Source organism: Labeo rohita, chromosome 17 (genome assembly GCF_022985175.1).
Source record: "Labeo rohita strain BAU-BD-2019 chromosome 17, IGBB_LRoh.1.0, whole genome shotgun sequence".
Classification (NCBI taxonomy): domain Eukaryota; kingdom Metazoa; phylum Chordata; class Actinopteri; order Cypriniformes; family Cyprinidae; genus Labeo; species Labeo rohita.
Window position 1 is genome coordinate 2,307,330 of NC_066885.1, and position 13,704 is coordinate 2,321,033.

At 32.1% G+C, this 13,704-nt stretch overlaps 1 protein-coding gene across 2 annotated transcripts in view; it reads right to left on the minus strand.

The window, feature by feature from the left end:
* ptpn21 (protein tyrosine phosphatase non-receptor type 21) overlaps positions 1-13,704 on the minus strand; it is a 35,702-nt gene continuing 21,998 nt past the window's right edge. For both annotated transcript variants that reach the window (XM_051132933.1, XM_051132932.1), the window contains 6 exons: positions 11,387-11,524; positions 10,220-10,438; positions 8,982-9,110; positions 8,637-8,871; positions 5,366-5,526; positions 1-3,225 (listed from right to left, as the gene is read on the minus strand). In XM_051132933.1, coding sequence (XP_050988890.1) covers positions 3,097-3,225; positions 5,366-5,526; positions 8,637-8,871; positions 8,982-9,110; positions 10,220-10,438; positions 11,387-11,524 — 1,011 coding nt within the window. In that variant the 3' untranslated portion in view covers positions 1-3,096. The remainder of the gene's footprint in view (positions 3,226-5,365; positions 5,527-8,636; positions 8,872-8,981; positions 9,111-10,219; positions 10,439-11,386; positions 11,525-13,704) is intronic.

Genomic DNA, 13,704 nt, shown 5'->3' on the forward strand with positions numbered 1-13,704 from the left:
TAAACAGTATCTGCTTATTAATATACATGTATTCCAAAAAAGCAGCTCTGGGAGTCCAGTTTTCAGCTTTGTTCATTATTGTCTTGAAGTTCAGTTTTCCAGTTCAGATGAACACTGATCATTGTCCACTCACATCAGCAAACCTCATTCGTCGCAGCAGTTCGTCTAAATCTAAACCGACACAACTCAACATGAATTATGAAAAGGTTTTGAGACAGACATTGTGCTTTTACAACCATTATACAACCAAAACACTTTTACCGCATGGATAAATGAAGGAACCCAACCTGTGGATAAGTCGTTTTAGTCTGAATTAATGTTTCATGATATTCCCATGCACAGGATAATGTGAAAAAGTGATTGTCCTTCACAACAAAAAATATTTGATTTTACAATTTAACCAAAAGCAAACAAGGACACACTGCTGTTGTTTTAGGCACCAGTCAGAACTGAATAAAGAGAGTGACTCTTACAAAGAACATTTCTGATCATATTTCAGCACAAAACCAAAAGAAAAAAAAGATACTTTAATATAATTAATTTTATATTGTAACATATTCTGGGACAATTAAAGCTTTCAGCCTTTATTTCATAACTAAGCAACTATTTGTCCTTAAATTGTCATTACTGTCAAGCGAAAGAAATGTTATCCTCATTACTGAAATTCAGTGACGCATCATCTGCACAATAAGTTAAATTAAGTACAATTACTTTAAACTGCACTTTTTTCTTTTGATTTTTATATTGAAATATGACCTGGAAGCTTCTTTAAAGTTTCTATGAAATTCACCCATGGCAAAATTTGGCTCCACTAAAATTGGATACTTTCTATAAACTGTAAATGAGCGTCACAATGAATCATCTAAATATAAAAAAGAAAAATCACACTAAGCCTTTGTTTAAAAGGGACGCTGCAGGTATGCTTGGATTTGAAGGAATCGTTCACCCAAAAATGAAAGTTTGCTGAAAGTTTACTCAGCCTCAGGAAGATGAGTTTGTTTTTTCACCAGATATGGAGAAATCCTCCTCAGCAGTGAATGGGTGCCGTCAGAATGAGAGTCCAAACAGCTAATAAAAACATTACAATAATCCACAAGTAATCCACACCACTCCATCAATTAACATCTTAAGCCGCCAAAAGCTGCACATTTTTAATAAACGAATCTATCATTAAGATGTTTTTAACTTCAAACTGTCACTTCTGGTCAAGATAGGAGTCTTTTATCCATAATTATTGCTTTCTCCAGTAGAAAAAGGCTTACCTGAATCAGCAGAGAACTCTACACAGATCAAGCACCGTTTACAAGCCAAAACAGCTCTGAACTGGATGGACTGAGATGGATTTTTCCACTAGAGGAAGCGTTATTATAGATTATGGACTTTTATTTTAGCTGAAAGCAATGGTTTGAATTTAAAAACTGCTTAATAATAGAGATGCTTCTTACAAGCATGCAGCTTTTGTCTTCTCTAGATGTTAACTGATGGACTGGAGTGGTGTGGATTTCTTGTGGATTACTGTGATGTTTTTAATCAGCTGTTTGGACTCTCATTCTGACGGCACCCATTCACCACAGAGGATGCATTGGTGAGCAAGTGACGCAATGCTGCATTTCTCCAAATCTGATGAAGAAACGCATGTACATCTGGCCTGAGGGTGATTATTGTGATGTTTTTATCAGCTGTTTGGACTCCCATTCTGACGGCACCCATTTACATCCATTTGTGAGCAAGGGATGCAATGCTGCGTTTCTCCAAATCTGATGAAGAAACTCATCTACATCTGGCCTGAGGGTGATTATTGTGATGTTTTTTTTCAGTTGTTTTGACTCTCATTCTGACGGCACCCATTCACTACAACAGGTGAGCATACGATAAAATGCTACATTTTTCCAAATTCAGTACATTTTCAGCATATTTGGGTAAACTATTCCTTTATGAACATGTAACAGCACCATTATGGTGGAATGTAGCATCAATCTGCACTGCTTTATCGTAAATAACAACCTGATTGCAATTCAAATCACAAATTAAAACACAAAGGGCCTACTGATTTGCTATGGCACATTCTGCTCCCTCAGCTCCTCCTCAAACAGAATGGATAATGCAGTTTCACAGTGTTTTAAGACTCAAAGACATCAATAAGCTGAAAACTCTTTGGTAAACCATCATAGCTGGTGTGTGTGTGTAAGATAATGAGGTCACAAGTCGAGTCTGTGACGCTCTTTGGTGTGTCGGGTTATTGAATATTGCTGGTGGAAATGTGGCAAGAGCAGGAAAAATACAAAATCATCCCTAATGCATTGAGAAAGCCTTTCTGATTATATGTAGAATACAGTTTTCATATACAATTTTAATACATATTGTAAATTATTTATAGGTTGCGTCTGCGATCAGAAAATAAACCCTCCTGTCTTTGGCTGCATTCATACTTGAGATGCGTTTGATCGGTGAAACCCGTTTGTAGGGTTAAATAGTAAAATCTCAAGCAACAGCTTTGCTTTAACATGCCGTGTAACACTGGACATAGTCGTAGTCCTGTTATATCCATCCCATGATGCAAATGGGTGAATCTCATGAAAATAAGCATTTAGATATTTAGCATAAAGAAAAGCAAGCTTTTTTGCATTTTAAGCACATTTCAACAGCAACTTTGAGCTTTTTCGTGAGATTCATCCATCTACTGAAGTCACACGTCTTTAAACACTGTGTCCGCTAGTTTTGTTTTGGCTCGCTAAACCTTCATGCGTAAACTAATAAAACTCCACGAGGATCCCGGTATAAAACAACCACTGCAGTTCAGCGTATCATATTAAATAACAGAGCTGCGTCGTTCGCGTCTATGTACAGCGAAATAAAAGTGCTGGGACTGACATCCGTGTAAAAGCCCACAGTGAAATCTGTGAATAATACTGGTAAAATAGAGCGGGGCGCAGCGTCCTTCATACTTGCCCCGGCTCGTGTCTCGCCCCGTCACTAATACTGTGAGGAAGCGCTCAGGAAGCGAAGTCGCGCTTTCACGGTTCCGGCGGGGACTGAGGGGGGTTGTGAGAGGCTCGTGGGACGGAGGACGTCTCCTCCTCTGTGCCAGCGCTGGTCTCAGATCAGTCTGGAGTTTCGCAGGAACTGAATGAGGACTTTGTAAATGAAGGTGTACTGTGAGAGCGTCTGTACCATCATCATGCGTTGCTGCCGCAGCAAGTTCAGAACAGTCGGGACGTCCAGCATCTGTTGGGAAACATGGATGCGTCAGTAATGAAATGAGTATTTCATCATTTTGAATGCGGCCAATCTGAATATAGAGTTTGAATTGTGTTTTATAATATTAGATAAATAAGCGAAGCAAGACACGTTTTTTCATAAAGCAAATTTAAAATAAATTGACCAAAAATTATTATTTAAAAAAAAAAAAAAACCTATATAAAAAGGTTAATAAATACAAAATAATTATTAGTATTAATGCCACTTATTAATTACATTTAATTACATAACATTTAATATTAAAGTATAATAATTCAAACATAATTAAAGTTTGAACTCAAGTGCACTGATATCAGCTCTGATTAATTTATTTGCTACAAATCTTTTATGTAAGCTATTTAAAACCTGTATGTAAAAAGGTAAGTTAAATTGTATTAATAATTATTTTAATAATTACATATTTAGTATTGAAGTATAATTAAAAAAGTCTTTACGTCTGAACTCAAGTGTTTAATAATTAATTTGCTACAAACCATTTATTTAATGATTTAGAAACTGTATATAAAAAGGTACATAAAAATAGAACAATATATAAATACAAATAGTTGCATAATATCAATTATGTATTAAATAGATTTAATTAACATTTAACATGAAAGTATAATAAAATCGAAATAATTTGACCTTAAGTCATTCATAATTAATTTGCTGCAAAGCATTTACATAATGAATTAAAAACTCTAAATAAAAAGGCACATAAAAATAGAATGACACTTAAATATAAATAATGTTAATAATGTATTAAATAACATTTAACATTAAAATATAATAATTAAAATATAAATAACCTTGACTCTTTAATCTGAACTCAAGTCTTTAATAATTAATTTGCCACCAACCAATTACATAATGATTTAAAAACAGTATATAAAAAGATACATAAAATCAGAATATGTACAAAAATCAATTATATAATAATAATAATAATGTATTAAATACATTAAAGTAACATTTAACATTAAAGTATAATACAGTGTAAACCATTTTGAGTCTTTAATCTGAATTTAAGTCTTTAATAATTAATTAGCTGCAAACCATTTACATAATGATTTAAAAACTGTATATAAAAAGGTACATAAAATAGAATAATATGTAAATATAATTACTTACATAATATTAAAAATGTATTAAACAGATTTAATTAAATAACATTTAAGATTAAAGTATAATAATTAAAATATAAATAATTGTGTGTATTTAATCTGAACTCAGGTCATTAATAATTAAATAAATTAAATAATTGATCGCAAACCATTTACATAATCATTTAAAAACACCATATAAAACAGAACAATATATAAATATAAATAATTACATAATATTAATAATGTATTAAATGCATTTATTTAGGTTAATTAAGTTTTAGGTTGTTTTTTTTTTTTTTAGTTTTATTTCAGTAATTTTAACTTTAAAGTTATTAAATTACTACATTAAATAATTGTAATAAAATATTACACAATTTTAATAATTTAACATTTTAATAAATTGTTCTTAATTTAAAGGTTTTATTTGATTTCTAAGTTGTTTCATTTATTGGAATAACTAAAAATACATGTTTTTAAATAAAATAAAAAAAAATCTATTATATTTTCCAGTGAAAGTAATTATTTATACCGTTAAGATGACTTAAAATTTCTCATACTGTCACAGGAACTCTACACACCATACTTTTGATGTAAACAAGGCATTAAAGTACAGACTGTTCAATGTGTCTGTCTTAAGATGTCTAGGTTACGTCAAATCTTTGCAATCGGAGTTTGGAAAATTGTGAAACTTTGTCAGTGTTTCAAAGGCTGAATGACGGTCTTCGAGTTACACAACAGTACCAGTGTCTGTACTTCTGTGCCTCTGGGCTGTTATTTCGTCACATTAAATGTGTATATACTAGATTTAAGTGCAATACAAACCCATCTGCAGAGAACGTCACCATCTCTATTCCTAGCAACTGTGTTTGAGCGCTTAGCAGAAGTGTAGCATTTCTTTCTGCCAGCGGTAAGCAGTGTACGTCGTTAACCCTGGTAACCGTCACCATTCTGCCTCGAAACGCTGGTGAAATGCACTAAATTTCTCATGCGTTCATGCCACTGTAAGCACAGGACATATGTACCTCATTATGTTCCAGACAAGCTATCATGATCTCAGACAGGATGACCACACCAGTGCGTCCCACCCCTGCGCTGCAGTGCACCAGGACCGGCAGGTTTGTGTTCTTTGGATCGCTGGAGCTGTTGGTGTGTCGCCTCACCGACTGGATCTCCTCCAAGTACGCTGAGACACAGAAATAGAGCGCTTTAAAAGAGCCACGCCAGGCAAAAACACACAAGCTGCACAACAGAAAGAGGCCAGCTAAGGGACACGCCGCAAGAATACTTTTCTTGAAGCCTAAAGTCATGCATGATATAAACACCATTGAAATACTCTTTCTTATATCATTACAATGGTGCTTAATTACATTATAGAGATAATCTTAAGATTACTCATAATTATGAAACAATACTAATGTGCAATTTTTCGACAGCACTAATATATCTATACATTACATATTTAATATTACATTTATAAAAAAATGCTGTGGATTAGGGATGTAACGGTATGAAATTTTCCTATAACGATTATAGTGACCAAAATTATCACGGTTATCAGTATTATCACGGTATTGTTAAATTAAAATGACTTTTTGTTTACTTAATCAGTAAAACAATAACACTATCAGGATTTTAAATGACAGCATGACTGACAACATATATGGCATGTTCAAATATCTAAAGTAAATGATCAAATAAAGCTTTGAAAACGTTTCATAAAAGGCAAACCTCACATTTCAGCCTTTAAATAAAGAAAAGAGTTAAGTCAAAATAATAACTGATTAATAAATGATTATATGTTTTTAATGTGCTCCATAAAACTAGATAACTGATCTGAATTGTTTAAATGTGTAGAATCCACATAAGCTTGTTTTTCATCAACTGGTCAAAATATAGGCTACAGCAAGGGCATGACAATTCTGTTTTTTGGCCAGACAAAAACTGCACACGAGCTGAATGTAAATGTAAGTCCCTGTAAATCCACTGTATGTCACTAGATGGCGCTTATGGAAAAGCTGAATTACAGCTGTTTTTGTGAACTTTGTGGATAAAGCAGTATTATCAAGTACTATCAAGAACACTACTTTAGATGTTACATGGAGTGAAGATGAAAACAAAATGACATCAAATCTTCTCTGAAGACAATCAGAACCTTCAGAGGTACATTCGTATAATTAATTAATTCATATATTCATTTTATTTGTATAATTCCCAATTTATATTTCTGCCGGTGGACAACACCCAATTACGAAGTGAAACGCACGGACTGCAAATACATTAGTTACCAAATACAAACATTTTTTCTATGAGGGTTGCGCTTCACTAAATAAAATTATTTAATAGATACCTGTTTACAATAAGCACTTATTAACACGTACACAGGACAAAGTTTGAGGGAGCATATGTAATATCTGAGGGAGCGAAGAGCCATGATCACTATATATTTGGGAGAGCAAGCCCGCCGCAATCCGAGAGATTCGTGCCGGCACCCTCTCGAATTACAATAATGCACTTTTTGCATTTGCTAATAAAATAACGCCAAAAACTGCTTCAAATGAAGGATGAAAATGAGAATTGAGTCGTAAAAGCTGCAATCCATTTCTTATTGCTTAAAATGAACGGAGACTATCTATCTGACTTTTCCGTGCGTGCTCAATCATTTCCGTGGGGATCAGCGCCTATGCCGTTAGCATCCTTTTAAAACATCCCAGCTTTCTCGTCGTCTTTTCACACAAAACGAAACTATTCTGCGTGCCGTGCGCAGATGAGACTGTTACTTAACTGTGCTTTATGCTTTACAGTATTTATTTATCATCAGTTGTTCAAATCGTGGTAATCGAATACGGTTTTAATGATAATTAAAATATGAAACGGTAATACTAACCGCTGGGAATTTTATCATGATTTATCGTCAAACCAGTAATCGTTACATCCCTACTATGGATTATGCATTATGTACACTTAGCTTACTGCATATTTTTTAATTGCATATATACAAATTACTACAATTTTTTACAAAAAAAAAAAAAAAAAAATTATATATATATATATATATATATATATGATTAAATACTGCAATAGTTTATATAATGTACATACAACTATATTACATAATATATAAACATTACATTATATACATATTGAATTAAGAAAAATGTCTATTATGTACAAGTTTTATGTACATGTCTTAAGATCATACATAATTTGCGGATCAACATTTTGCGGATTAACTGCTCTTTAATATAATAATGATAATAAAATTGTATAATAATTTTGCTAATTTTTTATTTATATATTATATTAATATAATTTTATTTTTGTTTTTCATACTATAGTTCAATGTTTTAATAATAATAATAATAATAATAATAATAAATGTTTAACTTATAATTGTATTTTTCTTCCCCCAAATAAATTAAATAATTAATTATTTTATAGATTATATTTATTGTATTATTTTGTTTTTATCCTCTATTTCAATGTGTTTGATTTCCACAATATTTTGCATGCTTCTTTAGGATATTTAGACGCATGTGGTTACCTAATTTAGTGAAGTTCAATGATTTTGTTTAGATCTGATCTCTATGATTATGGTTTGGTGCTGCATGATCAGGCATAATAATAATAATAATAATAATAATAATAATAGACTTAACTTATAACTGTCTACTATGTATAAATGTTATGTACATGTCTTAAGATCATACATAATTTGCAGATTTTCAGATTAACTGTTCTTTAATATAATAATTATAATAACATTTTATAATAATTTTGCATTAAGAAAAATATGCATCTTGTGTTTACTTATACTAATTAAACATAACTGCATATGCAAAATCAAATATGTTTAGGTATAAGCCTCTAAATCCATCTGACGTAATTCTGTAAAATGAGCATTTCTTTCTGGCTACTTTGTATAGGTTTCTATGTAAGTACTGGTACTTCTGATTGGGCTGAGGCTGGAATTTAGCAAGTTTTTAAAAGTATTTGATGGACGTATAATAAGTTTTAGGAGCATTCACTCAGTATCATTATCTCATTTTTGACCGAGATGGCTTTTAGCTGGTTTTGCATCTGAACTCTTCACATATATACTTAAAGTATGCATCACAAAGAGTTCAAGTGAACACTTTCACTTTTCTTTCTGGTTTACAAAGAGAAAAATGAACAATTTGTCCAGACAGTTTCCAAGTGGAAAGTACAACTACATTTTTTTAACATGCAGATCCTATCACCATCTGCGATGTAGAGTGTGTAATAAAGAAAGTCCTGTGTCTGTGTTGTACTTACAGAGAAACCCTTTAAAGTCCTCCGGGCAGCCGTGGTCTGGCCAGTCCGTGTACTGCAGGTGCCAGACGGTTCGCTCCTGTCCCGTGAGGAGGTGTTTGATCTTCAGGCCCGTTGTGGCGTAGCACCCAGAGTCCGTGCGGAAGCGTGTGGTGATTTTAAATCGTCCGTAAGTAACAGTGTTGTGGCGAGAGCCCAGACGAGGCCAATAGCGGAAACTCTTCTCACGACCCCCTTCCTGCAAGACAGGACACAAAACAAGCCTGTTTGGTGATGCAATCTCTCAAACATTAGATTGAAGAGTGACACTGTATATAACAACCACATTTCAGATGTTTTGATTTTCACCTCCTCCGCTGTAACCATTGCGATGATGGCAACGCCTTGTTCCCAAACCATCTGCCAGAAGTCTTGGCAGGTGCTGGAAAGCGGACCCTGAGATGCGATATAACTCCACTCTTTACCTCTGACCGTAACCTGATGAGTAGAGGGTCAGAAAACAATATGAAAACTGATTAATCTGATATAAAACAGCTATTGGTGTGCAAGTACTTTAAGGCTAAGTGCATGTAAGAAGTGCATGCATAAAAAAATAATTGTTATAATTTAGCAAGACTGAGCAAACCTTAATTAAAAAAAAAAAAAAAAAAAAAAAAAAAAAAAATCAGGTAATTTAGAAAATAAATACAAAAAATTACTTCTATAGCTTATGCCTGGTTTCCATAAAATGCTTCTTTAGGATAAGAAGATGCATGTGTTTATCTAATTTAGTGTAGTTCAGTGGTTTCGTTTAGAAGGCATAATAATAATAATAATAATAATAATAATAATAATAATAATAATAATAATTTTTTTAATAATATAATTTTCTTCTTCCAAAAAACTCTAATAATTTATTATTTTGTATATTATGTTTATTATATCATATCATTTTCTTTTAATACTCTATATTTTTTTTCCCAAATAAATTACATAATTTATTATATTATATTATTTTTCATACTCTAGTTCAATGTGTTTTAATAATAATAATAATAATAATAATACAGACTTAACTTATAAATGACATAATATTATATTATTTTTTTAATACTGTACTTCAAGGTTTTAATAATAATAATAATAATAATAATAATAATAATGATGATGATGATGATGATAACAACAACAACAACAGATTTTTAACTTATAATTGTACTTTTCTTCTCCCAAATACATTTAATTATTTATTATATATTTATTATATAATTATAATTATTATTAGAAAACTAATTACTTATTTTTAAGATTATGGTTTTATCTGCACTGTGAGTTTTGGGGAAGAATATTAATAATATTGTTATTAATAATAATGTAAACAAACAAACAAAGTAAGTAATTAATAAATAAATGCATAAATATTATTATTATTACTATTATTATTACTATTATTATTATTATTATTATTATTATTAATACTACTATTATTATAAAAAGTCGGTTTCAGCAGTTTCAGCGCTGAACTCCTAAAGATTAAAACAATGACCTAAAGCATCGATGTAAATTGTCCACACATGATTGTATTGTAAAACACATCCACAGCTCACCCTGATGTGTGAGGCGTTGATGTAGCCTGTGTTGTTCTCTTTGGTGGGCACCAGCTCCACACGTGTGTCGTCATAGGGCAGGACATCCTGGAAGCGGTTCCTGTCGCCGTTCTCAGGCATCAGAGCGATAGTGCACTCACAGTTGGGCCGCTTCTTGGGGACCTGCTCATATTCGGTGAACACCATCCCCTGCTCCATGCGCTGCTCCAGTATCTTACACTGCAGGAAACACACAGCATGTGAGGATCTGCTCACCCCATAGTAGTAGTAGTAATAATAATAATAATAATAATAATAATAATAATAATAATAATGAATATAATATATATTAAATACATTAAGATTTTTTTTTAAAAAAGAACTCAGAATATTGAAAATTGTTTACATTTGAAAAAAAATAAAAATAATTTCTAATAAAAAAAAATAGTACTACTTCAATATAAATGTTTTAACACAACAACAACAACAACAATAATAATAATAAATAAATAAATATTATTTATTTATTTTTAAACAACATATAGCAGAAGTGTATACAATAGTAATATGATACTTCAAAATATAAACAAATATTACACATTACAGTAATAATAATCAAAATGTTTTAATAAATACAATTATTGTTTTTATACTCTAGTTCAAGGTGTTTTATTAATAATAATAATAATAATAATAATAATAATAATAATAATAATAATAGATTTTTAACTTAATTGTATTTTTCTTCTTCCAAATAAATGTAATAATTTATTATATTATATTACTTAGTTTTTTAATACTCTAGTTCAATGTTTTATAGATTTTTGTAATAGATTTTTAACTTAATTGTATTTTTCTTCTCCCAAATAAATAAAATAAAATAAATACATATACATTTTTTCATGACTTTACTATAAATGTTATAATCATTAAATACATTAATACATTTAAAAACATATTTCAGGATTTTTCAATAAAAGAAATATGTAAATAAATTCATTTTTTGTATTTAATTAAATGACCAATACTTAAATTATATTAAAATACCATAATAATAATAATAATAATAATAATAATAATAATAAATAAATAAAAATCAACCACCATTAAAAATAAACAAATACATTTATTTTTCAACCACTAACCACCATTTCACTAACGAGGAATCAAAATGAAAGCAGTACTCACCCTCTCATCGTTAGACGCGTTCTCCGGGTCGTCTTTCCCTTCGTCGGGCAGAGGCATTCTGGACAGGGTCAGGCCGTTGAGAGCGGCCATCTTCAGGGGACCCACCTTCTTGACCTCGGAGCGTCCTTTCTTCATGCCCTTCATACCCGGAGCGAGCGATGGAGACAGACAGAGAGAAACAGAGAGTCTGAGAATCAGCGTCTTAGTGACACAGTCGACAAGAAACACAGAATGCAGACGTTCGGGTCTGACGGCCTGTTGGACGGCATTCTTCAAGTCACACGTACAAAGTCATGCTCGGCCTCACCCACAGTACTAACACATACTGTACATGCAGACAAAATGAAAATAAAAGCCACACCAGCTGAATCAAGTACAGTCACAAATCAGATTGCATTTGTTTTAACTTTAGCCAAATTGATCATTTCTATATCTGGGAATAAGATCTCTGTAACTTTTTAATACAAAAGCAGCATGAACATTCTGCTAAACATCTTTTTTTCTGTGCCATGCCAAAGCTAGAGAAACTGCTTCAATATTATTTTGAGGTTATTTAAAAAAAAAAACAAAAAAAAACAAAAACAAAGTCTAAGAAAAAAAATTAAACAGTGCATTACATCTTAAAATGTATAACTAGACAGAAAAAAATTATTTATTGCATTAATACCAGAACTCAATAAATTATAAATAACTCAATACAGACAGATGACAGGAATCAGTGTTATTTTATTAATAATATATATAATATATATATACATATATATTTTATTTTAGTTTTAGTAAACTACAACTAAAAGCTATTTTAGTACAAGCTATTAATGGAATGAGGAGGTAGCATTTAGTTCCTTATTAAACCTCATTAGACTGTGCAGTAAATTGTGACGTTTCTCTTTAGTGAACATCTAATAAACACTCCTGAAAATGCTTACATAATGACTTAATGAACTCATCTGGGTGGCTACACAAAATAATGAAATCTTACATTGTGATTCCACATGCTTTCCGCGTAAACAAAAAAAAAAATAATTTTGTTATACATCTTATGTAATATGTTAATATGTTTTCAAAATTAAAATGTAAAGCAAAAAAATAATAATTATAATAATAATAATTATTATAATTACTGTTAAATAAACAGTACAATTATAATTTTATTTACAAAAAATATTTGTTGTAATTTTATGCTACCCGATAAGTTACAGTAATATTTGTCTAATATTGTTACACGTTTAATTTTTCATTATTTTTAATGATTCTGAACAATTTTTCATCGAGTTTGATGCAAAATTGTTACTTTTAGTAGATTTTTAAAGTTAATATTTTAAGCATTTAACGACACATTTACATGTTCACAGTAGAGGTCGACCGATTATCGGCCCTACCGATTATTGGCGCCGATATTAAGCATTTTCACGATTATCGGAATCGGTTATTTTCAAAACCGATTTGCCGATAAAAATAATTTATTTTTGAAATGCGCTCTTTGGCTCCGACGCAGCCTGTCAGAGCTCACCACTCTGTGCCCTAGAGCAGTCTCCGCCCACCGCGCATCAGATTTGTTGGAAGTCGCGAGTCCGACCAATCAACTCCAAGGCTGAAGGAAGTGAAGACACAGACAGAACGCGCTTGCTGGAGCTGCGTGCAGCGTGCGGCAGTAATCACTTGTCTCTCAAAGGTAAGTCAGCAGCAGAAGTTGATTGTGTTTTAGTAATTCACAATCCTTTACGGTGAAGTTGCAAAAACACCTCAATGTTATCTTGATTTCCCGGATGCGGAAAACACGGACGGAATCGCGGAATCCAGTCATATAAATGGAATGTACTGTATACTGTTAACACTAAATGCCACGGAATTTTTCAAAGTTTGGATGAGTCATCAAAGTTTGGATGAATTAATCAAAAGTAGGACCGTATACTAGAGGTCTGCATTCCCGCGGGACTCGGCCAGATTTTTTGCGACGCGGGAATAAATTTACAAACAAAACGCGGTAGCGGTCGGTAACTCTGGTGTAATTTGGACGGGAGCAGGCGGTGTAATAATTTCCTTTTCCCGACGTCCTTTCTGAACAGCATGTCTGTCCTTTAGTCTTTGGCTTTACTCATTCTTATAGAGCACCTGTACGGCCTGCGCTCATGACTGTTATGCACACATGGACTGCGGCGCATTTTATTGGCAAGGTCTGTGCACACAGGATTTGCATAACGGTCATCAGAGCGGGCTGTACAGACAGAGGATGGCACATGGCAGAGCAAAGTGTGGATGCGCTGTCCTTGAAGGACGTTCAGCTTGGACTAGAAAATGGTCAGTTTACTGTTAAG